General features: G+C 40.5%; 2 protein-coding genes across 5 annotated transcripts in view; one reads left to right on the forward strand and one right to left on the reverse strand.

Moving 5' to 3' along the window:
• The window catches only part of lrp8 (low density lipoprotein receptor-related protein 8, apolipoprotein e receptor), a 121706-nt gene extending 113403 nt beyond the window's left edge, over positions 1-8303 (forward strand). For all 4 annotated transcript variants that reach the window (XM_063063968.1, XM_063063969.1, XM_063063971.1 and 1 more), the window contains 2 exons: positions 724-896; positions 6809-8303. In XM_063063968.1, coding sequence (XP_062920038.1) covers positions 724-896; positions 6809-6847 — 212 coding nt within the window. In that variant the 3' untranslated portion in view covers positions 6848-8303. The remainder of the gene's footprint in view (positions 1-723; positions 897-6808) is intronic.
• A 3115-nt stretch (positions 8304-11418) lies between these two features.
• The window catches only part of LOC134354759 (uncharacterized), a 43897-nt gene continuing 39576 nt past the window's right edge, over positions 11419-15739 (reverse strand). Inside the window, exon 12 of the mRNA XM_063063972.1 lies at positions 11419-12070. Coding sequence (XP_062920042.1) covers positions 11992-12070 — 79 coding nt within the window. The 3' untranslated portion in view covers positions 11419-11991. The remainder of the gene's footprint in view (positions 12071-15739) is intronic.

Raw genomic sequence — 15739 nt, forward strand, 5'->3', positions numbered from 1 at the left:
GTTTTTTATTAAATAAAACTACATCTGAAGAATCCTTATGGTTATAACTAGCTCTTTCCCACACCAGCTACCCACCTCCCCTTCTCTCCTTACCCCGGCTGGACTCCTTTTCTGATTGTGTATCAATGCTGGATCCCATCCATGATCAAAGTGAGATCACAGAAATGAGAGGGTAGTGGCCTACCAGTCTGATTAACTATTTTGTAAAAAGTTGATTGTACTTTCAATTAGTCTGAGTAGATGTATTGAGCCAATCATTTATATTAATCAGTGACACATTTAAGCTTTGAATTTTGTTCTCATCATTGGCTGATCAATTCTATATGTAGTGCTTCAAGGTTTCAAAGGTACATTTAATGTCAGAGAAATTTATACAATATGCATCCTGAAATGCTTTTTCTTCACAAACATCCACGAAAACAGAGGGGTGCCCCCAAAGACTGAATGACAGTTTAAATGTTAGAACCCCAAAGTTCACCCCCCCAATCCTCTCCCTCCTGCACGTAAGGGGCAGCAAGCTACGATCCTTAATAAGAAACGATTGCCTAATGTTTCTGACGAAGGGTCTCGGCCCGAAACGTCGAATGTACCTCTTCCTAGAGATGCTGCCTCGCCTGCTGTGTTCACCAGCAACTTTGATGTGTGTTGCTTAATCTTTCTTCTGTGTTTTGACTGATAAACTGTACTGATCAACTAAATTGTAATTTCTATCGCTCTTTTCAGTGATCATTAGTTTGGTTTGCCTGGGAGGCTTTCTGATATGGAGGAACTGGAGAAAGAAGAACACTAAAAGTATGAACTTTGACAATCCAGTCTATAGAAAAACAACAGAAGAGGAAGAAATAGAGGAGACCCAAATTGGAAGGAATGGGCAGATTGGCCACGTGTACCCTGCAGTAAGTTTTCCCCACCTCTTAAACATCTGGCCATACTGCACCAAACAGACTAGATCTGCTGTTGGACTGCAAAACACTCAGGAAACTAGTTGCATATTTCTTCTTAGTAGAGGCCTACTCATGAAACATCTAAACACAGACACTTCAAACATGTTTCAATCTGAAATCCAAGACTGTGCTTTGTATGATAAACATGTATCTAATGTTTTACTACTTTAAGTTTGAATTTTATTATCCTTCCCAAAGTCATTTAATAGGTTGCCAGCTAGAATGCTCAGTAATTGCTTACGTTCCTCTCTGCAGAATGGCATCTTCTGCAAATGTTCTAAGGAACTCCTATGTTCATTTCAGATGAAGCAAACTCTCTTCTTGATTCCTTCTTAATGCAGCTTTGTATTTTGAGGTTTAACAGCTGTGGTCTGAAACCTGAGTGCAACTTTGCTGGATTTAGCTGGATTTTGCTGAACTTTGCTGACATTGGTTCTGATCTTGGGCAAGAATGTGTTCAATGTGGTTGGCAGTGCCAAGTTCTGGAAAGAAGTAATACTGTGTCTGCCCGAGGTGAGGAAGGTCCCTTTGGTGCTGACAGATACTGAGGGTGAATAAGGCTCTTTGAATGACGCAGAGTGAAAGTGAAAGAGCACCAATTAGTGCCCAGTATCTGGAAGAAGGCAAGCAGTAAATATAAAATCAAAATGCTGCTATTAATTCTACTGAGTTTTACAAGAAGGTAAGATAGTGAGACAAATGAGGCCATGCTGGGATACCTAGTGAGTTATACATACACATTTTCTTTAACTAAAAAATCACCAGAGATAGCAGTTTTCTTGCCATTTTCCTCACCATTTTAAATAGAAAATATACAATGGCCCAGTCTTTGATAAAAAGTCTTTGAAAAATTTGGGGGTATTGCAAAGATGTAACTCTGGCTTTCTCACTTAGTTAGGTTGATCTGTGTGCTTTTTCTAGTTCATTAATATTAGCTGTTTAGCTTTCTGCCTGCTCGGTCTTCGAAGCAGCTTTATAGATCAGTCTGTCTTTTGGTTGCCTGCAGCAACCAATGTAAGTAAAATAGTCTTTGTTTTGATGAAGTCTCTACATTACAGAAGCAAGTGTACCGGGAGATAACTCCATTGTAATAGCTGTATAGAAGCATATGTAATATCCCAAACTTTGACTAAGTTCCCCACCTGCCCCATAGCAGCTGGGGAATTTAAATACAAGGAATTACACACATATTGAATTTAAAAAAATAACCTTGGTATCAACTATCCAGAAACTGACAGTTGTTATCAACTATAACACCCTTCAGGGAAAGGTATCGGTCATCCAGACATGCCTCCTGCCACACCAGTGTGATTAAATATGAACTGACCTCAGAAATGGCCCAGCAGAGGCAGCTGGAGATGGAGAGTTTGCAGTTTTCTCACTGTGCAAATACTTTTTTAAAAAACCTAATTGCACTTACTAGCCCACAGCTTTATTACAAGACCTGCCGTAGCATTCTTATTGATAGTTTGCCTAAAAGAAGGAGCAGCAATCTGTAAGGGCAAGCCTTCGAGTGAATATGAAAGTAACTACTGTGCTAAACTTAAGGCCACCATGTGCTTCTCACAGTGTATCAACGGAATAAGTTTATCTGTATTTCTGCATAGAAAAGAGATATTCAATACCATTATAGCATAGGATCTTTACACCATAATCTTCAAGAAGATTAAATCTTTGATTTAAACATACCAGGCCCAATTTCAAAATTTCCATATGATGGAAAATATGCAGAGTTTACAAAACTTACAAAAGTTATGTAAAGAAAAGCTTGGTGATCAGATTAGTGCTGTAGGTGGATACTCAAGGTTCAGTGTTGAGAAGAAAGAGGTGAGGAGAGACCACATAAGCTAACTATTGTTGTTGTAAAGAAGTATGAAGAGAGAATTATTAAGGCCAAGTTAGTAAAGCATATAGAGTGCTGGGTTTCATAAATAGAGAAAGGCACAGTTGTTTGTTAAACCTCTAGTAATCTAATGCTAGGAAGTATATGAAGATTAAGTAGAGGGTACAGTTGACTTTCAGTGATGAGGAATTGGAATTATTTGGACAAGCTAGGGTTATTCTCCTTATGGCACAAAGATAGAAAATTTGAAGAGAAGTTGAAAAATGAGGATGGGTTTATATGCAGTAAATAAAGCACAGTTTTGTGATTGAAGGGCCAAAAACTAGACAGCATAAATTTAGGTTATTTGACAAAAGAGCCAGAGATGTCATGAGAAGTCTTAACTCACAATAAATGTAACCATATAACAATTACAGCACAGAAACAGGCCATCTTGGCCCTTCTAGTCCGTGCTGAACTCTTACTCTCACCTAGTCCCACCGACCTACAGTTAGCCCATAACCCTCCATTCCTTTCCTTTCCTGTCCATATAGCTATCCAATTTAACTTTAAATGACAATATCGAACCTGCCTCAACCACTTCTGCTGGAAGCTCGTTCCACACAGCTACACTCTCTGAGTGCGGTGTTTTCAGGCAAAAAGCAAAGAGTGAAATGAACTGAATTGCCCTTTGATGAAACTAGAGTGGACTTGGCTGCACAACCTCATTGATAACCTATTACTACGGCAACTATGATTTTGCTCAACTTTTCCCAGGAAGCATAGGTTTCTTTTTCTTTCCTGTTTCTCCCTGTGGTGTCAGAACCACATCATGGACTGTACGTTGCCTTCTGCAGTCATCAAACAAGATCTTCAGTCCTAAATGTTATGTTTTGTAAATCCAAAACATAAAGCTAATCAAAAGAAAGAGAGGGAAAAAGTGTGCGCTTTATTTTTACTTCTAGTGAAGCACGCTCATATGACCTGGTGGCACAGAGACGTATGCCATTTATGTACTTTTACATATAACCCGTAATGAATTATGTAAACAACAAAGAATGCTTAATCAAACAATATATTTACAATATTACTCAATACTAAATGCTCTTCACTCCTCCCTGATTAGCTATATAAAGTCTAACTCAATATAGAATACATCTCAACAGTATACACAGTATACTATATAATGTTATATATTATATAATGTATAACTATTATATAGTATATAATAGCAAATTTTTAATTGCCCCATTCAGGCCTAAAGATTTAATTGCTGTGGAAAATTTTTTACTCTTGTGGGAAACTGTCTTTCCTGAAAAGGCCGGGGGTCACGCTGCTTGGTGGATGAGACTTTGCCGCCTCCATGGTGGTTGTAGGAATTGACTCTGGATCTGCAGGAATTAGTTTTGACACCTCTGGACACCTTTCTTCTGGGCGTGTCGACTTGTGAACAGTGCATGGCGATCTGCTGGTCCATTACAGGCCACCAGACAAAGCTTCAAGCCAATGCTTTTGTTTTGACTATGCTGCCTGGATGACCAGCGTGCAACTCCTCCAACACTGTAGCTCATTATGGCCGAAGGGGAGGCTATGGACCAACATGTCGGAATGGGAATGGGGATTGAAATTAAAATGGAGCCACCAGGAAATCCTGTTTTTTGCAGATAGAGTGAAGGTGCTCAACGCAGCAGTGCCCAATCTACGTTGGGTCTCACCAATGTAGGGTAGCCTGCATCGGGAGCACTGGATACAGTGGCAGCCCCAACAGATTCACAAGTGAAGTGTTTCCTCACCTGGAAGGACAGTTTGGGGTCCTGAATGAAGGAGCAGGAGGAGGTGAATGGACAAGTGTAGCTCTTCTGCTTGTGGGGATCAGTCCTACACACTTCCTTGGCTCTGCACTGTTTTCTTTTCATTTCAGCTTAATTTAAATTCCCTTTAGAAACATAGAAAACCTACAGCACAATACAGGCCCTTCGGCCCACAAAGCTGTGCTGAACATGACCTTACCCTAGAAATTACCTAGCGTTACCCAAAGCCCTCTATTTTTCTGAGCTCCATGTACCTGTCCAGGAGTCTCCTAAAAGACCCTATTGTATCTGCCTCCACCACAGTCGCCGGCAGCCCATTCCACGCACTCACCACTCTCTGCGTTTTTTAAACAAAAAATTTACCCCTGACATCTCCTCTGTACCTACTTCCAAGCACCTTAAAACTGTGCGCTCTCAACGCCAGCCATTTCAGCCCTGGGAAAAAGCCTCTGACTATCCACATGATCAATGTCTCTCATCATTTTATACACCTCTATCAGGTAATCTCCCATCATCTGTCACTCCAAGGAAAAAAGGCTGAGTTCACTCAACCTATTCTCATAAGGCATGCTCCCCAATTCAGGCAACATCCTTGTAAATCTCCTCTGCACCCTTTCTATGGCTTCCACATCCTTCCTGTAGTGAGGCAACCAGAACTGAGCACAGTACTCCAAGTGGGGTCTGACCAGGGTCCTATATAGCTGCAACATTACCTCTTGGCTCCTAAACTCAATCCCACGATTGATGAAGGCCAATGCACCGTATGCTTTCTTAACTACAGAGTTAACCTGTGCAAACACGAGGAAATCTGCAGATGCTGGAATTTCAAGCAACACATATAAAAGTTGCTGGTGAATGCAGCAGGCCAGGCAGCATCTCTAGGAAGAGGTACAGTCGACGTTTCGGGCCGAGACCCTTCATCAGGAAACGTTGATTGTACCTCTTCCTAGGGATGCTGCCTGGCCTGCTGTGTTCACCAGCAACTTTTATGTGTGTTGAGTTAACCTGTGCAGCAGCTTTGAGTGTCCTATGGACTCAGACCCCAAGATCCCTCTGATCCGCCACACTGCCAAGAGTCTTACCATTAATACTATATTCTGCCATCATATTTGACCTACCAAAATGCACCACCTCACACTTATCTGGGTTGAACTCCATCTGCCACTTCCTAGCCTAGTTCTGCATCCTATCAATGTCCCGCTGTAACCTCTGACAACCCTCCACACTATACACAAAACCTCCAACCTTTGTGTCATCAGCAAATTTGCTAACCCATCCCTCCACGTCTTCATCCAGGTCATTTATAAAAATCACCAAGATTAGGGGTCGCAGAAGAGATCCCTGAGGCACACCACTGGTCACCGACCTCCATGCAGAATATGATCCGTCTACAACCACACTTTGCCTTCTGTGGGCAAGCCAGTTCTGGATCCACAAAGCAATGTCTCCTTGGATCCCATGCCTCCTTACTTTTTTAATAAGTCTTGCATGGGGTACCTTATGAAAAGCCTTGCGGAAATCCATATAGGCTTTACCTTCATCAATGTGTTTAGTCACATCCTCAAAACTTTTCATTTTATTTTCTCTACAAAGGGAAAACTGTATATCCCCATTTTGTATAATATCTAATAAATGGATGTTTTTCTTTAAATCTGAGCTACGAGCCAGATTTTCTATTTTCTTGTTATAAGCTATTAACTTCTGAGAAAAATGGAGAAGGAAGTGGTACCCTCTGGTTGCTAGCCTCACAGTGTAACTCAGAACTGTGTCCCCTGAAAATACTGGGAATACGCCACGTGACACTCTGAGCCTGAGGCTCCATTCAGTAAGATATTCGCTTTAATGTTCTCTTTTGCATAATCTACCTTGTAATAAAGAACAGCAGAAAAGATGCGATGGCTTATAAGGTCCTTTTATTTCTGCTGTTTCATTCAATGCTTCTGTGTGCTTGAGGGCTTCATATTAACTTGAATGTGACAGTTAATCAGAATCAGCTTTCTTTAGGTCATATTTATAATGGAGGTTAATAAAATCATGATGGGAATGAGGCAACCGGCTTAACAAATACAGGAAAAAATATAATTTTGCCCTATTCCTGCAATTGAATAAAATTGGGCATTCTTAATTTTGCTGCTTTAGACTGAAAAGAGGTGAGAAGGAGATCACCTCTTCAGGTAGAATTTGAATTAATTGTCTTTATTTAAAAAAATGACTTTGTTTTCCATTGACAGCGTGTTGCTCTCAGTATGGAGGACGATGGATTACCCTGAGACAAATCGTGTCGCATCTACTTGACCTACAGATTCCCCACATCAAACGATGCAGCAGCTGTACCAGTCAAGATTGGATGCCCAGTCACCAGAGAGAAAATTTCTAACATCTAAATGATGTGTATTTTTGTACTAGCAGATCATTTTTATACTATAAATGAAACACAAAAAAGGGACTTTTTTTTTGCACTGATTGAACACCAGAAAGAAATGACACTGGCTATAAGTGTCAACTCCAATTCCTTACATTTGTATAGAATAATGCTGCACTTGCACGCAGAACCCCTTCACAGCTATATTTCTATCTTTTTGTAAATAGTCTTAACAGTACTCGTTGCAGTTTGAAGTTTTGCTGAGAGCTTAATTTGTTGAAGCTCCCCATTGGCATAAACTACACAGGATTGAAAAAAAACAGGTATTTATTTATGGATTTACTTCCTGGACAGACATGGTTATGTACATATGAAATGAAATAGAAAATATTTTACTGCTGCTGCATTTTGCCTTTTCTGTACAGTGGAGCCTTATTTGCATATGTTTATACAAAAGGAGAATGTATTTATAAAATTGGGAAATGTGTGGATGCTTGCTTCTTTATGTATTTGTCTGACTCAAGCAGAGCAAATTTCTTTGAAGGGACAAACTGGAATGTCCAATTAACTATAAGTGAATGCTCGCTGCATATTTGCTCTGCTATGAATTTAATTTTGTTTTCAAATCTCTGCAATTTTTTGTAGTTCAGTTGTTAAAAGTTTTTCATTTCATAACTTAAATGTAACTGTTCTGATATTTGAATGGAGAATGGAATAACCTGGTATTGAGCCTACAGAGCATTGGCTAATGCCCCTTTAGGAGGAGAAAGGAGAGATAAAAAGCAATCAGTCGTAATGCATTCACAGTGAGTACTGTCAGAAATTTCAGATGTGGAACTTGTGCAGCCTAAAGTTCTACCTATGATAAGTTTCATGGGTGAGAAATGGAAATATGGTAGAAGGGCTATGGGTGATCTCTCAGTACCCTCAAGGGATGTTTGAAGAGCGAGAAGGGTGATGTCAGGAGGAAACACATTTAGTATAAAATGTACATATTGGATCTGCAGTACAGATCAAGTAAAAGTCTGCCTTTTGAATAACTTTAAGACTGATTTCCTTAAAATAGCCAAAGGTTTTGTAAGAGATGCATTAAAATGGTTTTCTTTTCTAAACCTGATACAATATTTTTCTGAGGTGAGGTGGAAATCTATCAAATTTGTATCTGGTTTCCCTGTATATTTGCATATTTGTAATATTTGATCTGTATTGATGTTGAGAGGGGAATTTTGGTTGTGTTTTTACCTTGATCAGGATATCTTGTAAAGCAGATTTCTATGGCTTGTATTTGTATTAAATTTGAAGTTGGTAACCCAAGATTAAGAACATTAAAGTAGTCACCTAGAACAAGCCTGGCTAAACTCTTTTTTTGGTGTAGTAGCTCATAAGAAGAACAACTCATAGGAAGTGCATGTTGCTTATCTCTGTACTAAAGGTGAAGGGGAAATTACAGCCTCTTGGATATATCATCAAAGTACGTTTTCTCCTTGGGTACAAAATCCACAATAACAGAGCCAATCATAATTTAAATCCAGCAAGATCTAACAAATATGATCAGACTTCGATTAGTTACCAGCCCAATTACTCAGCATAACCTGTGATTTACAACGTAACCACTAATGTTCTAAGCAGTATATTATTTCTTATCTGTGCTTGTCTATATTATTAGACACGGATTGCAGAATTATGCCACTCAGCCCATCAGTTCTGTTCCGCTATCTAATTGATCATGGCCGATTTATTATCCTTCTCAACCCTATGCTCCTACTTTCTCACCGGTAAGACATTATAAAGTAGATGCACTTACTTTGATATCTAGTTTTTCTATCAGCAGGCAAGTGTAATAAATCAACTCGCTGAGGGCCAAGCTATGGCCCTCTTCGCACTAATTACAACGCGTCATTTCAAAAATGAGCCACTTTTTCCTGTCTATTTAAAATCCTCACTTCCAGATAAGAAGCTCCATAGTCCCATGAAGGCTAACTTTGGATTGTACGTTTTGTTTGCAGCTTCTTATTGAACGCTACTTGAAAGCCCAAACTGTATTCATTGCGTCCTGGAGCAACGCAGTATGGGTACAGGTCCTGCGGTCCAATGATTGCACGCCAGCCATGTTGCCCACCCATCGAGTCCCAAATTCCTGCATCGGCCCATATCCCTCTAAGCCCTGCCACTGCATGTACCTATCCAAGTGGTCCTTAAATGATACAATTGTACCTCCCTCATCCGACAGCTCATTCTATATACTCACCACCCTCCATGTGGGAAAACTTGCCCTTTTCCACCTTACTGCAAATATACCTCCCCTAGTGTTGGACTCCTCTGCCCAGGGGTAAAGGTTGATATCATTCGCCTTATTTAGGCCTTTCATTATTTAAGATCACCCCTCATTTTCCTGTGCTTCAAGGAATAAAGATCTAGCCTGGCCAACCTCTCAGACCCTCTAGTCCTGGCAACATCCTTGTAAATCCTTGTGGCAAAGTTGTTTCCCATGATGGGGGAGTCTAATATGAGAGGGCATGACCTAAGGATTGAAGGGTGCCCATTCAGAACAGAAATGAGAAGAAATTTTTTTAGTCAGAGGGTGGTGAATCTATGGAATTTGTTGCCATGGGCAGCAGTGGAGGCCAAGTCATTGGGTGTATTTAAGGCAGAGATTGATAGGTATCTGAGTAGCCAGGACATCAAAGGTTGTGGTGAGAAGGCGGGGGAGTTGGACTAAATGGGAGAATGGATCAGCTCATGATAAAATGGTGGAGCAGACTCGATGGACCGAATGGCCGACTTCTGCTCCTTTGTCTTATGGTCTTATGGTCTAAATCATTTCTGCCCTCTTTCCAGTTTAACCAAGTCTTTTCTAAAACAGGGTGACCAAAGCTGTACATGGTGCAACTTCACCAACGGCTTGTACAACAGCAATACAATGTCCCAACTCCTCCGCTCAACGGCCTGACTGATTGAAGTGAGAGTGCTAAATGGCTTTTTCAGCACACTGCAGAGTTTGCTTTCAATGACCTACGCATTTGTACTCTCGGGTCCCTCTGTTCCATTACACTCCCCGGTCATTTCTGCACTGGTTTTATGCTAACCCTTCACTCCAGCTTAGACATAACTTTAAGAAACTCAATTTTATTGTATTGAACTTTTACTGAGAAATCTGTGACTCGTTCCTAATAACACATTAATAATAAACTATAGGAAAGTTGTAAACCCAAAATACTCTGCAGATGCTGGGGTCAAAGCAACACTCACAACACGCTGGAGGAACTCAGCAGGTCAGGCAGCATCAGTGGAAAAGATCGGACGACGTTTCAGGCCGGAAACCTTCGTCAGGACTGTAGAGGGAAGGGGCAGAGGCCCTATAAAAAAGGTGGGGGGAGGGTGGGAAGGAGAAGGCTGGTAGGTTCCAGGTGAAAAACCAGTAAGGGGAAAGATAAAGGGGTGGGGGAGGGGAAGCAGGGAGGTGATAGGCAGGAAAGGTGAAGGAGGAGTAGGGGAAAACAATGGGTAGTAGAAGGAGGTGGAACCATGACGGAGGTGATAGGCAGCTGGGGGAGGGGGCAGAGTGAAATAGGGATTGGGGAAGGGAATTACCGGAAGTTGGAGAATTCTATGTTCATATCAAGGGGCTGGAGACTACCTAGTCGGTACATGAGGTGTTGCTCTTCCAACCTGAGTTTAGCCTCATCATGGCAGTAGAGGAGGCCATGTATGGACATATCTGAATGGGAATGGGAAGCAGAGCTGAAGTGGATGGCTATCGGGAGATCCTGTCTGTTGTGGCGGATGGAGCGGAGGTGCTCGACGAAGCAGTCCCCCAATCTGCGTCGGGTTTCACCGACGTAGAGGAGGCCGCACCGGGAGCACCGGATGCAATAGATGACCCCAACAGACTCACAAGTGAAGTGTTGCCTCACTGGGAAGGACTGTTTGGGGCCCTGAATGGTGGCAAGAGAGAAGATGTAGGGACAGGTGTAGCACTTGCACTTACAAGTGCTGGAAAGTTGTCCTACCTTCTCTCTTTGGAAAATTAAGGTTGCATTTGTTACTTTTAATGGGTATAGTAACTCAAAATTATTTATAATTTTTATAATGTACCTGCTATTTCCTTACAAAATGTATGCAGTTTATTCTCAATCCTAAAATATACAGCGTTTTAAAGAGCAAAACAACGTAATCATCTCCTCTACTAGTTTCTTCTAAAATTCTATGGGTTAGGACGTGAGAATTTAATTTAATCCTAATAATTAATTTAGTATCACTTATGAACTGCTATTAAATTCTTAATTTTCTACAGATCGTTGATTCCTTTCTGTACTTTGTTACTTCTGTACTGATGAGAATTTTCAAGTAAAACATAATTGAAATAAATCTTTCCACATTTTTTTAGGATCATTTTAAAGATACAAAATCCTTAAGGCAACATTGGCAAATAACTAACCAAACAAAGAGTTTTAAGGTAAACATATGGTGTAATGAGAGACCAGACCAGATTAATGTTCACTGTAACTGTAACCTTTTAGTAAAGAGTATTTTGTACACTGAAATTAGAAATGTCTATTTAAGGACACAAATCATATTTCAAAGTACAATAGATGATTAAGTGTTGAAAATAATTTATGCAGGAAGTTTCAAACAAGGTTATATCAATGGTCATGAGTTTTTTTTTTGGTTATATACAGACCTTATGATGATTGCCCCAAAAGCAGCACCAGCAAAGTGTATGGTTAATAACTCGCTAGTTACACACAAGAAGTTCATGGAACTGAGGAATAATGAAGCTACTTTATCATCTACCAGTATTATGTATGGTCATTAAAAGGAACATGCTCAGCAAGGCCAAAAACTTACACAATACATCTCTGTGAGAGCTTAATAAACCTAGGCAAAATTCAATCAAAACATAATTCTGGAGGAATATAATAAAAACAAATCATTTCTCCATAGGCATTTACTGTAATACTCAGAAATGAACATTACTCTTTCAGCAGCTCCTTGGAGACTTTGTCACTAATCTTCATTGTCACTGATACTGGAGTCTGTGGGATGGTGCGGCTACCAGATGGTAACAAAAGTAACTCCTTTGCCTTGGTTTCTTCTGCTCTCGATTTCCCTTTCTTCCACAAAGGACCACCTACATGACAAGTTCACATTTTACCAGAAGCATTTTGAATAATTCCCCTACAATTACGTTTTTTTTTAACCACCACTTTTAATTTCCTCCACAAAATAAAGATCATTGCCTGGTTATAAGTCAGATAGTCGCCCCAGCTGTTCCAAACTGTGTTTAAAACACTTTTTTAAAACTATAAACAGAAAAGGCACCTGGGCAAGTTCAGGCATCCTTCTTTGACAAAAGGCTCTTTAACCTTGTTCTACAAACAACAGGAATTCTGCAGATGCTGGAAATTCAAGCAACACACATAAAAGTTGCTGGTGAACACAGCAGGCCAGGCAGCATCTCTAGGAAGAGGTGCAGTTGACATTTCAGGCCGAGACCCTTTGGCCTGAAACGTCGACTGCACCTCTTCCTAGTTAACCTTGTTCTTGTTGTTTACCTGATCTTCCAGATCAAGGTCTCACAGCCAGGGAGTGTTAGTAAATTTCAGTCAGCATAGCCGTACAGCATGATGCTTACCCAGACTGCCCTATGTTTAGATGTGAGCATCAGTAAACATAACCTGTTTGTGATGTGGATTGAAATTCAGACACTGGGGGCAACCACTCTGTTCATTCTCAACTGCTGTATTGGGATTTCTGGAGGGGGACACTCAACACAAAATATGGAATTTCAGACGGTTACATTCCCCAGTTATAGCATTAATGTGCGAGTAGAAGGGTTTACTTTAACTAGGTGTGATTATCTGAGTTAGTTTAGCACAACATCACGAGCCAAAGGGCCTGTTCCTTTGCTACACTATTCCATGTTCTAATGCATCTGTCTTGTTTACATGCTCCTATTTCTGATTCAGAGGCTCCCACTGGGTCAAGAATAATAGATTTGAATCACTATGGGTTGATGTTTATCCTAAAGGACTTGAGCCTTTTGTGTTCTGCACGGATTAATATTATGTGTCTCATTTTCAAGCTGCTGGCCACATCACAAAAATTAAACATTCTTATTCTTCTCAACCTTTGCACCCTTTCCCCAATCATTCTCCAGTTGTCCAGCTGAGTAAACCCACTTTCTCTCAATATTATTTTTCTTTATCCAGTCTTGGCAAAGATTGCCTCCTCTAGGTCTTGGCTCAATCCTACACTATTATATACGATTTCTGCTGGGCCTCCCTCATTACTCATTTGGTCAAGATCATCCTGCAAAAGCAGTGCCCATTTCTGCATTTACATTACCATCACCCAATCTTGCCTCCTCTCCCCCCCCCCCAACCTCAATTTCTCCTCCACTACAGAAAATTTCTCTGGCTCTCTCTTCCACCCAAAACCAAATGAACAAAAAAAATTCTGCTAGTGCTATTGGGTATCCCTTTCCGAGATTACATTTTCCAATGTTCTATAGATTCAGGATCAGTTCCTGCGGATTGGAGGGTAGCTAATGTTATCCCACTTTTTAAGAAAGGAGGGAGAGAGAAAACAGGCAATTATAGACCAGTTAGTCTGACATCAGTGGGGGGAAGATGCTGGAATCAATTACAAAAGATGAAATAGCGGCATATTTGGATAGCAGTAACAGGATAGGTCCGAGTCAGCATGGATTTATGAAGGGGAAATCATGCTTGACTAATCTTCTGGAGTTTTTTGAGGATGTAATTGTGAAAATGGACATGGGAAAGCCAGTGGATGTAGTGTACCTGGACTTTCAGAAAGCCTTTGATAAGGTCCCACATAGGAGGTTAGTGGACAAAATTAGAGCAAATGGTATTGGGGGTAGGGTACTGACATGGATAGAAAATTGGTTGGCAGACAGGAAACAAAGAGTAGGGATTAACAGGTCCTTTTCGGAATGGCAGGCAGTGACTAGTGGGGTACCGCAAGGCTCAGTGCTGGGACTGCAGCTATTTACAATATACATTAATGATTTAGATGAAGGGATTAAAAGTAACATTAGCAAATTTGCAGATGACACAAAGCTGGGTGACAGTGTGAAATGTGAGCAGGATGTTATGAGAATACAGGGTGACTTTGACCAGTTTGGGTGAGTGGGCAAATGCAGTTTAATGTGGATAAATGTGAGGTTATCCACTTTGGTGGCAAGAACAGGAAGGCAGATTACCATCTGAATGGTGTCAAGTTAGGAAAAGGGGAAGTACAACAAGATCTGGGTGTCCTTGTTCATCAGTCACTGAAAGTAAGCATGCAGGTACAGCAGGCAGTGAAGAAAGTTAATGGTATGCTGGCCTTCATAACAAGGGGAATTGAGTATAGGAGCAAAGAGGTCCTTCTGCAGTTGTACAAGGTCCTGGTGAGAACCCAACTGGAGTATTGTGCGCAGTTTTGGTCTCAAAATTTGAGGAAGGATATTATTGCTATGGAGGGAATGTAGCTTAGATTCACTGGGTTAATTCCAGGGATGGCGGGAATGTCATATGTTGAAAGATTGGAGCGATTGGACTTGTATACACTGGAATTTAGAAGGTTGAGAGGGGATCTGATTGAAACATATAATATTATTAAGGGATTGGACACGCTAGAGGCAGGAAGCATGTTCCCAATGTTGAGGGAGTCCAGAACCAGAGGTCACAGTTTAAGAATAAGGGGTAGACAATTTAGAATGGAGTTGAGGAAAAACTTTTTCACACAGAGGGTTGTGGCTCTGTGGAATGCTCTGCCTCAGAAGGCAGTGAGGCCAATTCTCTGGATTCTTTCAAGAAAGAGTTAGATAGAGCTCTTAAAGATAGCAGAGTCGAGGGATACGGGGAGAAGGCAGAAACAGGGTACTGATAGCGGATGATCAGCCATGATTACAGTGAATGGCAGTGCTGGCTCGAAGGGCCGAATGGCCTTCTCCTGCACCTATTGTCTATTGTCTACTACAGGCAACTCTCTCAGATCTGATTGGTCAAGCCTGATGAGGTCACAAACAACACGAGTTCTAAACTATATTTCTGTACTATCATGGAGATCATACAATTGCATCTCTAGATTTTGCCTTTGCCTCAGCTTATCTGCAGCTGGAACCCTCACTCATGCCGATATTACTTGTAGATCAGTATTCCAATGCATGTTTGATGACCTCTGTTTTACCATCCTTAAAACTGGTGTATAACCTTGTCATAACCTTATGTCCATTGGCTCATCACGCTGATACTCACTGGCCCTCACTTTCTTCAAATTAATCAATATTTGACATCAAGTTTCCAAGACTTGCTTTTAAATCCCTACATAGCCTTAACTAATCCTATTGCTATAATCATCTCCACCCCTTTAATTATTCAAGATCTCTATTCCATTTGGACACCTTAAACTTCTCTGCATTTGACATACTATCATTGATAGCTATGCCTTAAATCTATAAAGACTAAAGCCATTGAATTATTCCCTTAATCTGTTTATCTACGCTTCTTTTCATGCACCATTTTAAATCTTTCTCTATTACATTGTTCTCTGTTAGTTTCTTCTATTTCTCAGTATTCAATTTTATTTGGGGTTATTTTTAATTTCAATCATTGAAGCTAATTAGTTGCAAAAGATAAAGTCTGGGGAAGGTTGAGATTAATTTGAAAATGGAGTCTCAAAGAAACATAATTCTCAATGAGTTGATTATTAAAGTATGAAACATTTTAAAACAAGAGCAAGTAATTTTAATACATTACCTACACATAAGCCTAGTCTACAAAGAAGCAAA

This window comes from Mobula hypostoma, chromosome 12 (genome assembly GCF_963921235.1).
Source record: "Mobula hypostoma chromosome 12, sMobHyp1.1, whole genome shotgun sequence".
NCBI lineage: Eukaryota > Metazoa > Chordata > Chondrichthyes > Myliobatiformes > Myliobatidae > Mobula > Mobula hypostoma.